This window comes from Bos javanicus, chromosome X (genome assembly GCF_032452875.1).
Source record: "Bos javanicus breed banteng chromosome X, ARS-OSU_banteng_1.0, whole genome shotgun sequence".
Classification (NCBI taxonomy): domain Eukaryota; kingdom Metazoa; phylum Chordata; class Mammalia; order Artiodactyla; family Bovidae; genus Bos; species Bos javanicus.
The window spans coordinates 77378054-77399539 of record NC_083897.1 but is presented as its reverse complement, the minus strand read 5'-3'; the positions used below and the strand labels follow the sequence as shown (position 1 = coordinate 77399539).

General features: G+C 43.0%; 1 protein-coding gene across 2 annotated transcripts; it reads left to right on the top strand.

Moving 5' to 3' along the window:
• Positions 1–14612: 14612 nt before the first annotated feature.
• PBDC1 (polysaccharide biosynthesis domain containing 1) lies at positions 14613–19028 on the top strand. Of its 2 annotated transcripts, XM_061409670.1 has the most exons (6): positions 14614–14778; positions 14869–14934; positions 16160–16219; positions 16967–17107; positions 18068–18179; positions 18488–19028. In XM_061409670.1, the coding sequence occupies exons 1-6, from the start codon at positions 14749–14751 to the stop codon at positions 18736–18738; spliced, it is 660 nt and encodes a 219-aa protein (XP_061265654.1). In that variant the 5' UTR covers positions 14614–14748; the 3' UTR covers positions 18739–19028. The 2 variants fall into 2 exon arrangements, with proteins under 2 accessions (XP_061265655.1, XP_061265654.1); XM_061409671.1 differs by lacking the exon at positions 14869–14934 and having other exon boundaries at positions 14613–14801.
• The last annotated feature ends 2458 nt before the right edge of the window (positions 19029–21486 follow it).

The following is a 21486-nucleotide window of genomic DNA, read 5'->3' as shown; positions in this document are numbered from 1 at the left end:
ACAGCTAGTGATGGGTCTGTAGCCTTTTAACTCCCTGTTTTCCTCCAGACCCAGGATAACTGAGGGGATCCTACTGTTGTCTACCACAGAACATGCATGCATGCATTCATTCATTCTTTCATTCAATTTATCATGCTGCTGTCAACACGGTTTCACCTTCTACTAAACTTTAGTGTGTGTGTTAGTCGCTCAGTCGTGTCCGACTCTTTGCGACCCCATGGATTGGAGCCCTTTAGGATTCCTTAAAATATCAAAGTTGTGAACACTACGTAAGATCTACTATGTACTATGGACCCATTCCAAACTCCTCCCTGTAATTAAAATTCCACTGGCATTCCACCCATAGTAATGCAGGTCTGTGACAAACTCTTCCATTACAGCAAAACAAAGCCCCATAGCGACCTAATCTGGAAAGACAAGATCCCAGGACCCATAGAGAAAGGAGACCAGAAAGGAGGGCAGGCCACAAAAGGGAAGGGAGTCAGGCTTCCCCACCCTCTGTACTCTTGGGCCTCCTGTGGAAAGAGGCTTTTAAGCTAGGTGCTCAAGGCCCGAAAAGCAGCTGTTGTCCAGTCTAGTGCCAGCACTTCCTGGTCCTGATCCATTCAGCCCTTCTATCAGAACTTCCTATTCTGATTCTACTTTTGAGAGTCTAGGAGCTACTGCAGGCAATGAAGCAGCAAACATTTCTATCTTTTTTTGTGTTGATCTAAGCCTCTGTATTAATAAGGCGTGAAGCAATGTAAAACCAGGAAGAAGCTTTTATCCTTATCAATATCATCAAAGGCCATACAGGACTATTCCTAATGTCCTCACCTGTCATCTCCTTGAAGAAGCTGAATCTGACCACCCAGTGAAAATGGGTACATATCCACCACGTTTCTCTCCATCATATCACCCCGTTTCATTTTTTTACTGTCACTTATCACTATCTGAAATCGACTCGGTAGTTTATTTATGTTCTGTCTCCACTCCCTAGAAGGAGTGGTCCCTGAGCACAGGACTCTTGTGATCTTCAGTGTCTTGGATCCCCAGAGTCTAAAACTGTGTCTGGTACGTAACTGGTGCTCAGTGAATATTTGCATTATGAATGAACGGACACACGGATAGCTGGGTGAATGATGCCCTCTTAAAAGGGGCTCCGGGGCTACTTGGCTTTCTCTTTCTCTCCCTCAAACACTCAAGCCCCGATCCACAAACTAAAGGGCCAGCAGAAACTTGCCACTAAATAGCTTGAAGGTCTAGGGCACACAGCTGACTTGGCAAGTCCGTACAGCGCTGATGCGCATGTCCACACGCCACTGATACGCGTCCATCTTCGCGTTACTCTTCTCGATGACTCTTAGAATGGGTCTGAAAACTAACGCCATCCCCATGCTCGCTCTCAATCCTCCCGGAAATGTTCGCCACCCCAGGGAACATAAGAAACTATCCACAAAATTAATTCAGATAGGAAAGAGAGGACCCGAATTCTGTACCACCGTAAGACAAACCGCCACACTTCCCATCAGCCATTGGCGCTGCCCACCCGGAAGGCCGCGCAGGAACTTCCTGTTGCTGTTGCTATGGCTTCGGGGGCGGGTCTTCAGGAGGCCGCTCTCAGTTCAGTTCAGTCGCTCGGTCCTGTTCAGTCGCTCAGTCCTGTGTGACTCTTTGGGACCCCCATGGACTGCAGCACGCCAGGCTTCCCTGTCCATCACCAACCCCCCGGAGCTTACTCAAACTCATGTCCATCCAGTCGGTGATGCCATCCAACCATCTCATCCTCTGTCGTCCCCTTCTCCTCCCGCCTTCAATCTTTCCCAGCATCAGGGTCTTTTCCAATGAGTCAGTTCTTCGCATCAGGTGTCCAGAGTATTGGAGTTTCAGCTTCGGCATCATTCCTTCCAAAGAATATTCAGGACTGATTTCCTTTGGATTGGCTGGTTGGATCTCCTTGCAGTCCAAGGGACTCTCAAGAGTCTTCTCCAACATCACAATTCAAAAACATCAGTTCTTTGGCCCTCAGCTTTCTTTATAGTCCAACTCTCACATCCATACGTGACTACTGGAAAAACCGTACCTTTGACTAGACGGACCTTTGTTGGCAAAGTAATGTCTCTGCTTTTTAATATGAGGCCGCTCTCCTGCCTCTCAATTGCATATCCACTTCCCTGGTGCCCCACCCCCACGCCCTACCCAAAGCAGTTTTGTGGACTCAGCGCTCTAGCTACAGTCGCTTTCCCCTCCCGGTTTATCTCGCTCAGGTCCCTTAGTGGGTCTAAGAGCAGAGTGGGCCGCGAAGGGACTCTTCCTAGGCCGTCTTCATCACTCAGTGAAACTGCGGCCGCTTGATGGCAGTATAACACTTTAATAGCGTGTCACTCCGCTCTTCCCCCCGCCCTTCGTGTTTGAAAAAAAGTGCTCTTCGGACTCAGAACAAAAATTCTATCTCCACAGAGACGGGGCTGTTTTAGGGCGGCCTTGTTGCTCCCATTTCCTTCTTTAAATCTCTGTGGCAATCCGATGGGCAGAAGTGTAACAGTAAAATATTTTTTAATGTGAGTTTCTTTGATTATTAGCCCGCTTTTGTAAACTGTCTCGCCTGTGCTCCGCCCCCCCCCCCCCCTTTTTAAGCCGTCGTATTGAGTCTCCTGTAGGGCTTATTTTAGCTTTCTTTTGTTCATTAAATGAATTTCAAGAAGCTGAGCATATAACAGTTGAAAGGTCAGAAAGTATGAAGGTAAACAACACCTTAGTATTTTTGTGTTTTGTCCTTTATAACTGGTAGCATTTTTAAAATGTATTTTCTTACTCTAACAAACAACGTTTGAGTTTCATCTTATTTCACACTATCAAGATCATACAGTATTGACCATTTTGTACCCTGATATTTTAAAAGCCCCAAAATATATGCTTTAAACTTTCTCCTCTTTTCTCTATTTCCTTGGGAAAATTCCTGAAAGTGCAACACAAGTGTTTTTCTTTTTCAGTGTTTGACAGGGTTTACCATACCATTGAAAAGATTGAGTGTTACTTGAATTTATTCTTGGAATTGTTTTTAACTAAAGTCCCTGTTTGACGATGATGATGGTATTTTAAAATTGTGGTATAATTAACATGTAACAAATATACATGCTTTTCTGCTGCTACTGCTAAGTCACTTCAGTCGTGTCCGACTCTGTGTGACCCCATAGACCGCAGCCCACCAGGCTCCCCCGTCCCTGGGATTCTCCAGGCAAGAACACTGGAGTGATAGGGGTCAAATCTATTGCATTAAGGAAGAAAGCCTGAGCTCAATCTGAGTATGACAGAGAGCTGGGGGGGTTAGAACAGATAATCAGAGAAAGGGTGTCAGTTGGCTGGAAAACTACAGAAAGGAGGCACTGAGGGTAGAATGTTTCTTGCTAAACTTGTCGAACAGTATTCTTGCTAAGCAGGGCTAAAGAGTTAGACACTATGGTAGGTTTGAAGAACTGGATCAGAAATGGGAATTTTTTCACTAATTTTTCAATTAACAAAATTTTATTTTTCATTTTCATTTAATTTTCCTTTGCATTGTCTTTTATAACTGGATCGGAGTAGAAAAAATCTCAGTAAAATTTAAAACTTTGCAGGAATCTTGGAAATGGAAGGCCAGGGTGGAGGCCTCGTGGATTAAAGATTGATGAAGGAGGTAGGCTTTGTAATAATGACCCATGATCAGGCCTCCACCCTGGCAAGACCAAAGTTTTAAATTTTACTGAGATTTTTTCTACTCCGATCCAGTTATAAAAGACAATGCAAAGGAAAATTAAATGAAAATGAAAAATAAAATTTTGTTAATTGAAAAATTAGTGAAAAAATTCCCATTTCTGATCCAGTTCTTCAAACCTACCATAGTGTCTAACTCTTTAGCCCTGCTTAGCAAGAATACTGTTCGACAAGTTTAGCAAGAAACATTCTACCCTCAGTGCCTCCTTTCTGTAGTTTTCCAGCCAACTGACACCCTTTCTCTGATTATCTGTTCTAACCCCCCCAGCTCTCTGTCATACTCAGATTGAGCTCAGGCTTTCTTCCTTAATGCAATAGATTTGACCCCTATCACTCCAGTGTTCTTGCCTGGAGAATCCCAGGGACGGGGAGCCTGGTGGGCTGCGGTCTATGGGGTCACACAGAGTCGGACACGACTGAAGTGACTTAGCAGTAGCAGCAGAAAAGCATGTATATTTGTTACATGTTAATTATACCACAATTTTAAAATACCATCATCATCGTCAAACAGGGACTTTAGTTAAAAACAATTCCAAGAATAAATTCAAGTAACACTCAATCTTTTCAATGGTATGGTAAACCCTGTCAAACACTGAAAAAGAAAAACACTTGTGTTGCACTTTCAGGAATTTTCCCAAGGAAATAGAGAAAAGAGGAGAAAGTTTAAAGCATATATTTTGGGGCTTTTAAAATATCAGGGTACAAAATGGTCAATACTGTATGATCTTGATAGTGTGAAATAAGATGAAACTCAAACGTTGTTTGTTAGAGTAAGAAAATACATTTTAAAAATGCTACCAGTTATAAAGGACAAAACACAAAAATACTAAGGTGTTGTTTACCTTCATACTTTCTGACCTTTCAACTGTTATATGCTCAGCTTCTTGAAATTCATTTAATGAACAAAAGAAAGCTAAAATAAGCCCTACAGGAGACTCAATACGACGGCTTAAAAAGGGGGCGGAGCACAGGCGAGACAGTTTACAAAAGCGGGCTAATAATCAAAGAAACTCACATTAAAAAATATTTTACTGTTACACTTCTGCCCATCGGATTGCCACAGAGATTTAAAGAAGGAAATGGGAGCAACAAGGCCGCCCTAAAACAGCCCCGTCTCTGTGGAGATAGAATTTTTGTTCTGAGTCCGAAGAGCACTTTTTTTCAAACACGAAGGGCGGGGGGAAGAGCGGAGTGACACGCTATTAAAGTGTTATACTGCCATCAAGCGGCCGCAGTTTCACTGAGTGATGAAGACGGCCTAGGAAGAGTCCCTTCGCGGCCCACTCTGCTCTTAGACCCACTAAGGGACCTGAGCGAGATAAACCGGGAGGGGAAAGCGACTGTAGCTAGAGCGCTGAGTCCACAAAACTGCTTTGGGTAGGGCGTGGGGGTGGGGCACCAGGGAAGTGGATATGCAATTGAGAGGCAGGAGAGCGGCCTCATATTAAAAAGCAGAGACATTACTTTGCCAACAAAGGTCCGTCTAGTCAAAGGTACGGTTTTTCCAGTAGTCACGTATGGATGTGAGAGTTGGACTATAAAGAAAGCTGAGGGCCAAAGAACTGATGTTTTTGAATTGTGATGTTGGAGAAGACTCTTGAGAGTCCCTTGGACTGCAAGGAGATCCAACCAGCCAATCCAAAGGAAATCAGTCCTGAATATTCTTTGGAAGGAATGATGCCGAAGCTGAAACTCCAATACTCTGGACACCTGATGCGAAGAACTGACTCATTGGAAAAGACCCTGATGCTGGGAAAGATTGAAGGCGGGAGGAGAAGGGGACGACAGAGGATGAGATGGTTGGATGGCATCACCGACTGGATGGACATGAGTTTGAGTAAGCTCCGGGGGTTGGTGATGGACAGGGAAGCCTGGCGTGCTGCAGTCCATGGGGGTCCCAAAGAGTCACACAGGACTGAGCGACTGAACAGGACCGAGCGACTGAACTGAACTGAGAGCGGCCTCCTGAAGACCCGCCCCCGAAGCCATAGCAACAGCAACAGGAAGTTCCTGCGCGGCCTTCCGGGTGGGCAGCGCCAATGGCTGATGGGAAGTGTGGCGGTTTGTCTTACGGTGGTACAGAATTCGGGTCCTCTCTTTCCTATCTGAATTAATTTTGTGGATAGTTTCTTATGTTCCCTGGGGTGGCGAACATTTCCGGGAGGATTGAGAGCGAGCATGGGGATGGCGTTAGTTTTCAGACCCATTCTAAGAGTCATCGAGAAGAGTAACGCGAAGATGGACGCGTATCAGTGGCGTGTGGACATGCGCATCAGCGCTGTACGGACTTGCCAAGTCAGCTGTGTGCCCTAGACCTTCAAGCTATTTAGTGGCAAGTTTCTGCTGGCCCTTTAGTTTGTGGATCGGGGCTTGAGTGTTTGAGGGAGAGAAAGAGAAAGCCAAGTAGCCCCGGAGCCCCTTTTAAGAGGGCATCATTCACCCAGCTATCCGTGTGTCCGTTCATTCATAATGCAAATATTCACTGAGCACCAGTTACGTACCAGACACAGTTTTAGACTCTGGGGATCCAAGACACTGAAGATCACAAGAGTCCTGTGCTCAGGGACCACTCCTTCTAGGGAGTGGAGACAGAACATAAATAAACTACCGAGTCGATTTCAGATAGTGATAAGTGACAGTAAAAAAATGAAACGGGGTGATATGATGGAGAGAAACGTGGTGGATATGTACCCATTTTCACTGGGTGGTCAGATTCAGCTTCTTCAAGGAGATGACAGGTGAGGACATTAGGAATAGTCCTGTATGGCCTTTGATGATATTGATAAGGATAAAAGCTTCTTCCTGGTTTTACATTGCTTCACGCCTTATTAATACAGAGGCTTAGATCAACACAAAAAAGATAGAAATGTTTGCTGCTTCATTGCCTGCAGTAGCTCCTAGACTCTCAAAAGTAGAATCAGAATAGGAAGTTCTGATAGAAGGGCTGAATGGATCAGGACCAGGAAGTGCTGGCACTAGACTGGACAACAGCTGCTTTTCGGGCCTTGAGCACCTAGCTTAAAAGCCTCTTTCCACAGGAGGCCCAAGAGTACAGAGGGTGGGGAAGCCTGACTCCCTTCCCTTTTGTGGCCTGCCCTCCTTTCTGGTCTCCTTTCTCTATGGGTCCTGGGATCTTGTCTTTCCAGATTAGGTCGCTATGGGGCTTTGTTTTGCTGTAATGGAAGAGTTTGTCACAGACCTGCATTACTATGGGTGGAATGCCAGTGGAATTTTAATTACAGGGAGGAGTTTGGAATGGGTCCATAGTACATAGTAGATCTTACGTAGTGTTCACAACTTTGATATTTTAAGGAATCCTAAAGGGCTCCAATCCATGGGGTCGCAAAGAGTCGGACACGACTGAGCGACTAACACACACACTAAAGTTTAGTAGAAGGTGAAACCGTGTTGACAGCAGCATGATAAATTGAATGAAAGAATGAATGAATGCATGCATGCATGTTCTGTGGTAGACAACAGTAGGATCCCCTCAGTTATCCTGGGTCTGGAGGAAAACAGGGAGTTAAAAGGCTACAGACCCATCACTAGCTGTGGTTCTCCTTTCGTAGGTGTGAGGTACACAGTGAAGGGAAGTTGGAAAAACAGGGTCTCACCCTGGGAAAAATCTGAAGCAAAAGAACTCTAAATAGACAAAACAGAGTGAAGAGCCCCAGTGCTGTGGGGGTGCAGGGGAGAGGTTGGGACTGATTGCTGTAGTGTAAGACAGATACTGAAAAGAGTCCCTGATGCCCTGTTAGAGGGCACCTACCAGCTTGTGGGAACATCAGGGACACCAGCTGGTCTAGGCCAGGGTAGCGGCGAGACTTTGCCCTATTGTGTTGGATGGCAGGTTGCAGGTGACTGTGATCTTCACTTCTTTCTAAGATCAGCCCCAGCCTTTTTCTTCCGATACAGGCCATGACAGGATTTGTCCTCTATGTTCTGAGCACCGAGCTTTATCCGAGGATTGTCCATACTCTGCGTATAATTTAGCTACGTTATTTTGGGGACAGAATTCCCTGGAGAGACTGGGGAAAAGAGATGTTAGAGGAGGGCGAAATGTCTGCTGTGGTATGCTTTGAATAATAATAACAATAATTGGCTACATCTGTTTGAGTTTTATCCCGTGGCAGGCCCTGTGCCAAAGGACCTCTCCCTAGTTCCTCATTTAATCTTCACAGTAACACGGAACACTGGTACCCTATTTCCACTTTACACAGGAGGAAACTAAGGCTTAGTTTAAGAGATTCATGTGAGGTTAAACAAATACAGCCATAGTTTCCATCCAGCTTTGTCTCTAGTCCAGTTTTTTCTGAAAGTGTTGTCCCCAGAACAATAATAGTATCAGTATTGCCTGGGAACTTGTTCGAAATGCAAGTCCTCAGGCCCTATCCTTCACCTACTGAATCAGAAACTCTGGGGTCAAGGCCCAGTCACCTGTGGTTTAAAACACCTTCCAGGTGACTCTGATGTACACTCAAGTTGGAGAACCACTGCTCTAGTCAGTGCCCCAGCTCTTAACCAATCACTAGAGCTGAACTTTTCAGACTTCACTGTGCTCACAAATTGCATGCAGAATTTGGTTCATGGGCTGGTCTGTGGACCATACTTCGAGCACCAAGGCTCTATGCTATACTGCACTTCTGTGTGCCTTCAGTGAGCAGGGCTATTGATTGGATGCAGTTGTAGTGCCTTTAAATTCTCGATTTCTGAAAGCTGAGAGGCTATACAATTCTAAGTTGCCCTGAGCCTGCTTATCTTTTTCAAATGTTTGCCTGAACATAATGGTGATGAAGAGAGAAATCAAGAGTCAGACTCCATTCCCTCTTCCTGAGTACCATTTCAGAAATGCTGAGTCTTGACAGATTTAACTTGGAAGTTCTCTTTCTTGAGTGAAAGGAGAGCCAAGGGACAATTTCACGGTATTCCTTGCCTGAATGCTGCTGCTGCTGCTGAGTCACTTCAGTCGTGTCCGACTCTGTGCGACCCCATAGACGGCAGCCCACCAGGCTCCCCTGTCCCTGGGATTCTCCAGGCAAGAACACTGGAGTGGGTTGCCATTTCCTTCTCCAGTGCATGAAAGTGAAAAGTGAAAGCAAAGCCACTCAGTCGTGTCTGACTCGCAGCGACCCCAGGGACTGCAACCTATGAGGCTCCTCTGTCCATGGGATTTTCCAGGCAAGAGTACTGGAGTGGGGTGCCATTGCCTTCTCCCCTTGCCTGAATGAGATGTGCTAAATGACCAAGGGAGCAGCAGCATATGATCGCCTTAAATAACTGAAAACAATTTTCAGAAATATCGGAGGAGACTGCCTTCTTCTGAATGACTTACCTGGGTGATCATATTACTAAACTACCAATTAACGTCAATGTGCTTCTCTAACTGTGGTGTGTGTGTGGGGGGTGGGGTGGGGTGGGGTGGGGGGAGGTGGCCTAAAAATGTGTATTTGTAAAAGACTATATTGCTGAATGGCTAAACTACTGCTAAAGAGCACACATTACTGGTTTTTATTTAGTTAGTTAGTTTTGACATATAGGACTTTTTGCCAGGAAGCTATCTGTTCACTATGTAAGATATTTGGGGTGTATTCCTTATATTTATGGCAAATGAAGATAAGGAGAAAACATTGTATCTGACCATTGACTGGGTGGGGGTAGAGGGCTTTGTTGAATGGAGAGGGTGCCCGGGCACCTCCATGGCCATTTTTATCTTCCTGAACTTCATGGAGAAGACGATGACGAGTAACACGTACACCCAGAGGAGGTATTATGCCTGCAGCACATCCTTATTTGGGGCCAGAAAGGTCCAGAAGTGTGAGATGCTGCTCCTTCAATCCCCAGCCCTCCTGGCCAAAGTGTTTCTAAAATTTTCATTTTGTAGGCTCCTCTGTATGGCCTTTGTGGAATATGTGGGGCAACCAGTACCCCCAAAATATAGCTCTTGTAGTCACCCCTACCAGGATGCATCCCACTAATTACTGGGTACTCAAATTATCTCATTAAGGTGTGGTGCCTATATGGAACTCTGCTTCAGGGAGTGCTGATGGGAATCGTGATTAGAAAGCATGGTGCTGTATGGAACTCAAGGAAGAGGAAAGCTACAGGAAACTCAGACTGGCCACCGCTGTAGCTCACAGCGGTGTGGGCAGACAGAAGCATCTGTGTAAATCTCCGTATGATGCCAGGAGCTCTCAGGAGAGGCTCAGAACTACTGTAGAATGTCCAGCCTTCCTGGCAAAAGGTAAAATGGAGGCAGAGTATCTCCATCTGGGGGTAGAATGAAGGAAGGCATTGCCTGGTGTACTTCACTGAGGCAGAGGGTAGACTGAACAGTAGTTATGTGATCCCAGATTTAATCTGTCACCCGGTGGGGCACTGGTAGGAAAGGCTGCCCCTCCACCTGTGGACTCAGGTACCTGGATCATAGAGAATGCGCACTGTCAGATCTTGAAACTCCCCGTGTCTCTATGTAACTTAAAACATCTTTCCCCCAGATTTTTAGTCCAAATCTTCAAACTGCTCGTTTCTCTCATGCCCCCATCCCTGCCCACCCTGTTATTTTACCACCTATTTTCTCTCTTCAAACCTCCAACACTGCTTCTTCCGTCCTCACTCTTAGGTGGTGGCCTGTTCTCAGTGTTTCACTGAGAAAATTGCGTTAAGAGTCAATCCAAATCCAGGAGTCCAAAATCGAACTCCCCCATCTTCCCCTATAAAACCTTCTCCACTGGCAGTATTTCCCATCCGAAGATAATGCAATTCTCTCCTCCCAGTTTTTTGTGCCATGGACTTGAGAGTGATCTTTCACTCTGCTCTTCCATGCACCTCTCATTTTTATCCTGTCAGGAAACCTTATGAGCTGGTTTTTCAGAATATATCCAGAATCTGACCACTTGTCACCACCTCTACTGTTACCATCCTGTTCCAAACCACTATCAGTTTTCCTCCTAGGTTACTGGACTTCTTTCCTTGTTTCACCCTCCCCACTGCTCCACCAAACCCCTGACTGATAATCAATTCAACAACCAGAATAATGCTATTAAAATGTATGATCAGGTCATATAATGCCTCTGCTCAAAACCAACAGCTTTCATTTCATTCAAGGTAAATTAAGAGTCCATTATGTCTTCCAAGGTGACACTAGTGGTAAAGAATCTGCCTGCCAATGCAGGAGATGCAAGGGACACAGGTGTGATCCCTGGGTTGGGAAGATTTCCTGGAGAAGGAAATGGCAACCCACTGCCTGGCAGGCTACAGTCCAAGGGGTCGCAAAAAGAGTTGGACAAACTTATACTCAATAATGTGAGATGCCTTCCTCTACCCCATGGCACCTTAGCTCCAGCAGGTATAGCTTTCATCTTCTCCACACCTTTGTTATCCCTCAGCAGCATAGTCAGGATCAGCGATGCCGTCAGGTCCACCTATGGCATGTCTGCATCAACTGTCTTAGAAGGAAGCTGAAATTCAGCTCAGTGATTCCCTTCCAGAAAAAAGAGGAAATCATCCCAGTGGACTTCCATCTCCAGTTTTGTTACTCCACACCAAAGGTCTTTCTCTCCTTGATATGGTTCTTGAAGTCCACCACCTCTCCCCCTTTATGCCCTTCCTAGCATATTCCTCTTTCTCTTATTTTAATATCCAGCTACTTTGAGTCCCTCTGAAACAACAGGTATAGGCACAAACCCAGTGCTTATTCTTATAACCTCTGCCTGGGCTGGTTTCTTTGCCTGGCAGTTGGAAAGGCCTCTGGGTGGCAGTTTTATTTTCTGCTCTTTGGCAGTATGGAAGCAGTTGGCTTTTCCAATCTTGTGAGGACCCAGTTCCTGGTCTCTGAAAGTGAAAGTCACTCAGTCATGTCCAACTCTTTGTGATCCCATAGACTATACAGTCCATCGAATTCTCCAGGCCAGAATACTGGATTGGGTAGCCTTTCCCTTCTCCAGGGGATCTTCCCAATCCAGGGATTGAACCCAAGTCTCCCACATTGCAAGTATCTAAAGCTGTGAGTACTTGAATAGTGAGAGTTTCCCTCACTTAGGAAAAAGTCCTAACAAACAAAAAACAAAATATGCCCATGCTATATACATCTTTTTTTTCTTTACTGTTTAAAAAAATTTTTTGTTACTGTATATTTTAATAGATTTGAAAGAATTAGAGATTATGAATCTGCCCAAAATATTAGATAAAGTAAATTACCTAAGTGCTTCCTCAGGTAAAAGGTTAGTTGTGGTTCTTGGAATTCTACCCATATGCACTTGTTATGCATTGATTTGGCCATCATCTTGAGCCTATCCCTCCATTTTCTTGTTGTCTATTGATGTCCTGGTCAGGCCTCCACATTCACTAGCATTTAGCATCCATGTGGATGACCCATCACACATTCAGACCCCTGGGTTACATACAGACTGTTACCCTTGCAGAATCATGTCCTCTAGTTTTAGCTGGTCCCTTATAACTTCCCCCCATCTCCTTGTTAGCTTTCTTCTCCCTCTCATCTGAGTTGCTGTGCAGGACTTCTCAAGACCAGACTATTGCTCTCACAATGCCTCTTGCTCTCAGTTGCTCTCTCATGCTTCATAGAGAAAACAGAAATCATCTGGTGGGATCACACCAATTTCCTGTTTATGCTGCCTGTCTTCATTCCATGTACCTGGAGATACACCTATCTCACCTTCCAGGACCCTTTTTTGTGTAAGACCAATTCCACAGTACACTTAAGTCTCTTTAAAACTAACATCATAATTTTTAAAGTCCTTGAGGTTCCTCAAAAAGTTTAGATTATAATTATCACATGATCCAGCAATCCCACTTTTGGAAATAAATCCAAAAGAATTGAAAGCAGAGTTTGGAAGTGATATTTGCACACCCATGCTCATAGTGACACTGTTCACAATAGACATAAGGAAGCAACCCATATGTTCACTGATAGAAAAATGGATAGAGAAAGTGTGTTGTATACATAAAGTGGAATGCTATTCAGCCTTAAAAAGGAGGGAAGTACACATTGGCAACAACATGGATGAACTTTGAGGACATTATACTAAGTGAAATAAGCCAGTCACCAAAAGAAATGCTATATGAGTCCGCTTACATGAGGCATCTAAAGTGGTCAAAGACATAGAAAAAAAGAAAGTATGGTGGTAACCAGGGGCTAGGGGTCGAGGAAAATGGGGAATTGTTGTTTAATGGGTATAGAGTCTCAGTTTTGCAATACGAAAAAGTTCTGGAGATCTGTTGGATACCAACGTAGATTTTCATGTTCTGTTTTTTTCTTTTTTCTTTTTTTACCACAAGTTTAGAAATTCCTTGGACCTCATGTCTCTTTCTAGTCTGGAAGAACCTTGTATGATCATTGTCAAGTCTTCTTTAACTCCCACTCCTTTCTCAACCGACTGCCCTCTGACTTCTGTCCTCACCACTCCACTGAAACCGCTCTTGCTAAGGTTTTCAAGGACCTTTCAAAATTTCTGGGCTGAGGGTATTCAACCCAGGGTAGTGGACACTGTTCACCACTTCCTCCTGAGAGTTCTCTTACCGTTGACTTCTGTGAGACTCTTCCTCCGTTCTTTCCTGTGTCTCACTGATAACTGTCTCTCTCTCTTTTTTCGCTGTCCTTTCTTCTTCCTAAATAGTTTTGTTGTTGGCCTCCTTCTCTTTGCGTCTTTACAGTTCTTCATAGTTTCCCTGGGACAGCTCAATTAAATCTGAAGTATCAACTATCAGATTTATATCTCTGATCAGATCTCCCTCTGACTAGTCAACTCTACCCTAATGTTCTATAGGTTCTTCATTAAACTCATCATCCCTCCTCCTGTGTTTTCTAACTCAATGACATTTATCCCCCAATTGTATTCTGAAACCTGTGAATCATGCTGGAATCCTAATTCTTCTTTATCCTCCATATCCAGTTAGTCAAAAAGCCCTATAGATTCTGTTTCCCTTATTAATTCTCAACGTCCATCTCAACTGTCAGTGCCTCAGCTTAGGTTTTTAAGCACCCAATGCCTTCAAGTTAGTCTGCCTCAGTTTTGCCTTCCTCAAATTTACCTTCCATACCTTCATTGACCTTCTTATGATTTAAGTTTGATCATGAGGCTGGTTTAGTTAAAGGCCTTCAGTAGCTTATCATTGTTTTTAGGGTAGAGTCTCAACTCTCTAATATTCGGCATACAAAGCCCCTCTGCTTTCCCCAAATTATGGTGGATGACAGGCCCATGATGCAAGGCAACTAATTCTTGGGAGAGTTAGATCCCAGTGGAAGAAAACGAAACCTTCGCTGTGAATTTAGCATCTTACCAGCATAATTCTTCCTTGACCTACTACCTACTCCATTTCCTAGTATCATGCTTCTTTGTAGGAGAAGGCAATGGCACCCCACTCCAGTACTCTTGCCTGGAAAATCCCATGGATGGAGGAGCCTGGAAGGCTGCAGTCCATGGGGTCGTTGAGGGTCGGACACGACTGAGCGACTTCACTTTCACTCTTCACTTTCATGCATTAGAGAAGGAAATGGCAACCCACTCCAGTGTTCTTGCCTGGAGAATCCAAGGGACGGGGGAGTCTGGTGGGCTCCCGTCTACGGGGTCGCACAGAGTCGGACACGACTGAAGTGACTTAGCAGCAGCAGCAGCAGCTTCTTTGTAACTTAGTTGCTGATTGGGGTATTGCGAAGTGTGTCTGTCCCCAACGAAAAGGGGTGTAAGCACAAATGGAGAATGTAAATTTGAATAACAGCAGGATAGTGCAGCAGGGATGCGAAATTTACATTTGAACCACCTCCTAGTGCTCCAGCAGCCATCTAAGCCACACCTTTGTTCCTGAGCAGGGCGAGCGAGGAGGGGCCTGGGAGTATCGCCTCTAGGCGAGGGAGGGTGTGGCGCAGGCGCAGGCGCATGCGCAGGCGCAGTCGGGTGAAAGTCGCTCTTGCCCGCCCTGCGTTTTTAACCAACGGAAAACCGAGGAAGGACTACGGCAAAAGTCATTTTCGAAGTGGGACCACGCTTTGTGGGCTGCAACATGGAGGCCACCGGTGGACCTGAGGAGTTGGTGAGACGTTGCTCTGTTGTCGGGTGAGTGGGGAAGCCGAGCTGGGTCGAACCTCGAACGTTCCTTCCCTATCTCTTTTTCCTTTCCTAGGTTTCCGGGGAACTGGTGTCAGTGGCACATGCTCTTTCTCTCCCAGCCGAGTCTTATGGCAACGATGTGAGTATGACTCACCCACAGCTTCCACTAACCCAGCTATCCTGGGTTAGTCTGTAGGGCTCGCGACCAAATTGTAACCCCCTACCCAATTATCTTCCGTAGACTTCCTGTGTCTGACAGAAACTGCGCCTTTCAATTAATTCTAATCTTTTCGGTCCCCAGAAGCAGGCCTAATGCGAATAGGGGTAGTTCCCAAACTGTACCGCACTTTAGAGTTACTTGGGAATTTTTTAAATATCCCAGTGTTCAGGTTGCAATCCATCCTAGTTAAATCACAATATCTCGGAGGAGAGAGTCAGCAATCAGTTTTTTAAAGGTCCCAGGGTGGTTCCATTGTGCAGTAAAGTTCACTGGTCTCTGGTTTAGTTCCTAAGGAGAAAGCCCATGATGTATTTTGAGTTATAAGACACACGGACATGGAAATAACGATAACGCTTTAATAATAATGTGATGTATGCTGGTAGATTGGCGGATCAGGGTATAAGATCCGAAGGAGTTTAGCCAAAGAAGAAACCCTAAGGACTCAGACAGTAGAGGAAGACCGCTGAGGAAGTGGTTATTGAACTGGATCTCCAAAGTGTAGATGGACAAAGGCATGGATTGGCAGTCAGGAAAAGGGCATGGTCTAAGGCATGGAGGTAAAAATGCAGTTTTTTTTTTTTTTTTATGGAGTCAATGAAATAAATTCGTCTATTTGGTGTAAGAGATTCCAATGAAACAGGTGCTTTGTAAGGCTTTTTATAATCTAGCCTGCTTCATGATACTGATTAATTTCTAAGTATTGTAGGATAGGGAATTGGCTATCTGATAAACACAAATGATGGGTTATGACATACTAGTCTTAAATGTGAAGAGTAACCTCACTTCTGCTATCTTACTTTGTCCTTAGTGGCGTATGTGGTATTTCAGTTTTAAAATGATTTAACTCAGTCCTGAGATGATTTATCTGCTGCTTTATGTAGTCTTCTATACTTTCACTAACTGCTGGGGAGACAGCCAGTGGCTCATTTTGTTTATTAGGCTGTGTAGGTTTTCTTTTGGTTGTCATAAGGACAAAAGGATTATTATATTTTCCAGACTCACTAGTCCAGTTTTTAACCTTGATAGTAACACCAAACTTGGTAGCCCTCTTGAACATTAACTAGACATCCACAGACTTTTTAAATTTGTTCTTTAGTAGCAAGATTAGGTGAGTTCTGACCTGGCGTTCTTCACTCCTTTGCAGCCTGATATTGAAATGGCTTGGGCCATGAGAGCAATGCAGCATGCTGAAATCTACTACAAAGTGAGTTGTCTATGTTCTTTATGAAGCAGAATTAAATATGTAATTTCAGTGTATAATGCTCTGCTAAGCACCATTCTCAGTAAGTTAAATACTTGTGTTTTGGAGATAATTTTTATTACTCTAAAATATTATCTACAGAGAACCAGGGGTATGGAAGTGAATTTTGCTTTGACAGAAAGGAGTTGTGCTTCTTTGCCCAGTGTTCTGTTGCTAACCAGCAAAAGGATGTCTGACCCATGCTGCAGCAGCTGCTGCTGCTTAATTGCTTCAGTCGGGTCCGACTCTGTGTGACCCCATGGGCTATAGCCCACCAGGCTCCTCTGTCCATGGAATTCTCCAGGCAAGAGTACTGGAGTGGGTTGCCATGCTCTCCGGATCCAGGGGATCTTTCCAGCCCAGGGATCAAACCATGGTCTGCATTGCAGGCAACTTCTTTACCACTGAGCCACCAGGGAAGCTTTTCTGGCCCCTAGTAGGCACTAAATAAATGTTTCTTGACTTAATAAACAACCCACAGAGGGTAATAACCAGGCATTACTAGGACCAAAGTAGTTTAAATTGATGGAAAGGACTGTAGTATATTATGGCTCTTTAGAATTATGTCATGATTTCATCTGAAACCTAGGCTGTCTATATATTCTAATGAACTCTCCTGCCCTGAGAACCATGAGGAATTTGGGGGGAAGAAGGGACAGAAATATAGCGAATTAGAGACTGGCATTTGTATGTTGTCTTACTCTCTGGCAGCTGATTTCATCAGTTGACCCACAGTTCCTGAAACTCACCAAAGTGGATGACCAAATCTATTCTGAGTTTCGGGAAAATTTTAAGAATCTCAGGATAGATATACTGGATCCAGAAGAGCTCAAATCAGAATCAGCTAAAGAGGTAAGAATCCTCTCTTTTAAATATTGCCTAGCATCTGATCAACAATTATTGATCATGAATACATTTTTATACCTTTAGACTTGGGGGTGGGTTGTTTTAAGGCAAATATGTAAAGAAGCAGGGCTTTTATGTAGTTTAATAAACTAATACGTTATTAAATGAATGTTTTTCTGGTTTATGGATTTTTCATGTTCACTGAATATGGGTTTTTTTCCACTTTGGTGTGGACCTTTTGTCACTACACACCTAGCTCTTTCAGAGGAGAAGGAATGAATTTTTTTTATGTGAGTAGTTTAACCAGAAGGCTTAGATAGAAGATTGGCAAATAGAGTACAGAGAGGTGTTTGAGTCCTCTGGATTTAAGATCATATCACAAGCTGTGGATAACTGGAAAACTTGTGTTTTGCATTGCTTACTTGATTATCTTCTACTTTTACAGAGCACTAAAATGCTTATACTTAGGAAATGGTTTTCCTTGAGAGTAGACTCTTGGCTTATGAAGAATGAAAACTTTTAACTCTAAGCAGGCTGTTACTGATCTTTGGAAAACTGCCTTTGTTGAATGGACTTCTTTCTTAAAATTTAACTTTGTGACTTTGGGCCTAATTCCTGCCTTCTTTGTCTTATTTGTGCTTCAGTGGGAATGAGTAACCATTTTGGGCTGAACTAGCCAATAACTTAAAACAGAGAATATACTTAAGAAATTAAAATTTAATTCTCTTCTTTAGACAAGGATTTAAGTATTTTATCAGATTTAAATATTGCTCATGTTGGAAAATGCCAGCTTAAAGATGCCAAAGATAGCACAGAAACTCATAGCTAGTGAAACTAGCAATCAGCTCAATTCTAGTCTCTTTCACTGTGGTTATTTTCCTTACTGGGGAAATGGAAGCCCCTCTCCTGGCCTGACTTCACCAGCCTCCTGCATTTTTAGCTAAGATATCTTTTTTGCCTTTATAGAAGTGGAGGCCATTCTGCTTGAAGTTTGATGGGATTGTGGAAGACTTCAACTATGGTACTTTGCTGCGACTGAACTGTTCGCAGGGCTACACTGAAGAAAACACCATCTTTGGTGAGTTTCTTGCCTCTGGGATTGTTTCTGAATAAGGAGAGTGAGGGGTCTGGTTTTACTGATGAATCAATGACATGGATGGTTTGGGAATCATTTTGTTATAACTTTAAAGATCATATTACTGTATCTTGAGTAACTGGAGATAGATTAAGTATTTTCAGCTTCATTTAGTATAGGATTAGAATTCCACATCTCTGAATCTTATGACTACTTGAATGCTTTGTATGTTAGTTCAACTTTGTCAGTTTCCACTAGGTTTAGAAAATTAGCTAAGACTAGGACAATAATCAATTCTATTCACCTTTCAGCACCCAGGATACAATTTTTTGCCATTGAAATTGCTCGGAATCGAGAAGGTTATAACAAAGCAGTTTATACTGGTATTAAGGAAAAAGAAGAGAAAGAAGCCAGCAATGGAGGAGACAAAGGAGCCAACAGCAGAGGAGAAGAAGAAAAAGGAGCCAACAGAGAAGGAGAAAAAGAGAAAACCAACGAAAGAGAAGAAAAAGAGAAAGAAGCCTGCAAAGAAATCAGCAAAAGTAGTGAAACAACTATGTGAGGTAGTTAGGGAACAGTACTCTAGAAGCTATGATTCAAGTGAGTCTGCAAGTATCATGTTGCTACTTGCATAGGTCCCTATGGTCAAATGTATTAATATCTCCTTTTTTAGTGGAAGGACCTGCAAAAGGACATCTTTCTGGCCTAATTATCAGAAACTACAGTGGTTGTTCTCTTGTGTGAACTGGCTTGAAGACCATTGGTGGGGTCTTAGTTGATGGTTTGTTGGTTCACACCACCAGTCAAGTAAGGAATTTTGTAAATAAATTTCTTTTGGTTCTTATGACTATATATCTGTGACTGACTTTTAAAAGATATTGAGAATTATTTGACACGATTTTTTTGGTGCATAATCTTTGTCATGTCTTATATATAATGATTTATGTTTATTTCTCAGGGCTTCTCACTACTTCCTGTAGTGAAGTTCATTCAAACCTGTAAAGTTGCACATGGTTTTGGATTAGAAATTCTTACATGAAATTGACTGTTGCTGTTTGAGTAGCTTTCTGATTTTATTTGCTATATTTCTCAAAAGATTTGATAAATACTCTACAGGGATAATAGCAGCAGCCTGAATCTGTCAGACAGGGAAACACTGCAGTTCACATTCGAGGAGCAAGAGACTAGACCTGCTTTAGTACCTGCTTTTCTCTTGTAACCACGTTGTTACCTGAAATACAGCAGAAATTAATAATGAAATACAAAGCTTAGTAGAGGGCTTTCCTTTTATAGTACTATGGACAATAGCATGTATACATTAAATACAAAATGAACATATTTCTAAATGGTATTTTGTCAGACTTCAAAAATAGACCAAGTGATTTTGTATGGATGGGGGGAAGTTCCTTCTCATCTAATGACTTTTAAGAGTGCATGTTTTTAGTTATCTTTAGAAATGTAGAGATTTGTGCATGTCCCCATAGACATACTGACTTTGTTTGCTAAAACTACTTAGAGGAAGCTGCAGTGTTTATATGCATACAGTAAATACTCTTAAAAGTCTAACCACAGCATGATCATTCAAGAAAAGATATACCAGAGCAGAGGAGGGTGAATGAGACTTTTTTCCCCTCAGTGGACACAGAAGACAAAAGTTAAAATGAATGAGCTATCCCTTAGGTAAGAGCTACACTAAAGATGCACGCAGCCAGCAGAAACAATTGTGCACAAAGCAAATAGGTTTCTCCACGAATTCTCTTGGGCCAGTTCTTAAAAGCTTTTTAAACATCTGTTAAAGTTTTCATTTTATAGAATATATTTTTAAAAAGGTAGAGTGTTAATATAACATAGTAGGTGGACTTTTTGAGATTAAGAACATGCTTTACTTTATTAAACTTTCTCTTTGACTTTACAGAGAATATGAAACATACTGTTGAAAGTCACATTGCTTTAAAACAAGAGGCATCTGTCTATAAACTAGGTTATAAAACGTGGTAAGAAGAAGGGAAGTAAGAACACAGAATACTTTGTGCTAACCATTTGATTTTTTTAAATTAATTTATTCTAATTGGAGGCTAATTACAGTATTGTGGTGGTTTTTGCCATACATTGGCATGAATCAGCCATGGGTGCACATGTGTCCCCCTATCCTGAACACCCCTCCCACCTCCCACTCTATCCCTCTGGGTTGTCCCAGAGCACTGGCTTTGAGTGCCCTGCTTCATGCATCAAACTTGGACTGGTCGTCTATTTTACATATGGTAATATACATGTTTCAATGCTGTTCTCTCAAATCATCCCACCCTCGCCTTCTCCCAGAGTTCAAAAGTCTGTTCTTTACATCTGTGTCTCTTTTGCTGTCTCGCATATAGGCTCGTCATTACTGTTTTTCTAAATTCCATATATGTGCGCTAATATACTGTATTGGTGTTTCTCTTTCTGACTTCACTTTGTATAATAGGCTTCAGTTTCATCCACCTCATTAGAACTAACTCAAATGCATTCTTTTTTATAGCTGAGTAATATTCCATTATATGTACCACAACTTCCTTATCTATTTGTCTACCGATGGACATCTAGGTTGCGTCCATGTCCTAGCTATTGTAAATAGTGTTGCAATGAACATTGGGGTACACATGTCTCTTTTAATTCTGGTTTCCCCAATGTGTATGCCCAACAGTGGGATTGCTGGGTCATATGGCAGTTCTATTTCCAGTTTTTTAAGGAATCTCCACACTGTTCACCATAATGACTGTACTAGTTTGCATTCCCACCAAGAGTGTAAGAGGGTACCCTTTTATTTACACACTCCAGCATTTATTGTTTGTAAACTTTTTGATGGCAGCCATTCTGACCAGCGTTAGATGGAACATCATTGTGGTTTTGATTTGCATTTCTCTGATAATGAATGATGTTGAGAATCTTTTCATATGTTTCTTGGCCATCTGTATGTCTTCTTTGAAGAAATGTCTGTTTAGTTCTTTGGCCCACTTTTTGATTGAATTGTTTATTTTTGATTTTGAATTGATCAAAAGGGGTAATATTCTGAGTGAGTCTGGCATAATCAGGTGAGACATTAAAGGAGACAAGAAACAGCAGCAGATGTTCTGTTGACCTTGAAGAAGCAAACAGATACGTGACAGAAGGGCATCAGGTGGCAAAGTGTTGAGGGTGACATCTGGGAGCTGAGAATGCCTCCAGGCTGAGAGACAGCAAGAAAAATGGGATGTTAGTCCTAGACTTGAAAGGAACTGAATTTTGTCAACAGCTGGTTAAGTTTGGGAGAAGAACTCAAGCCACAGATGAAATT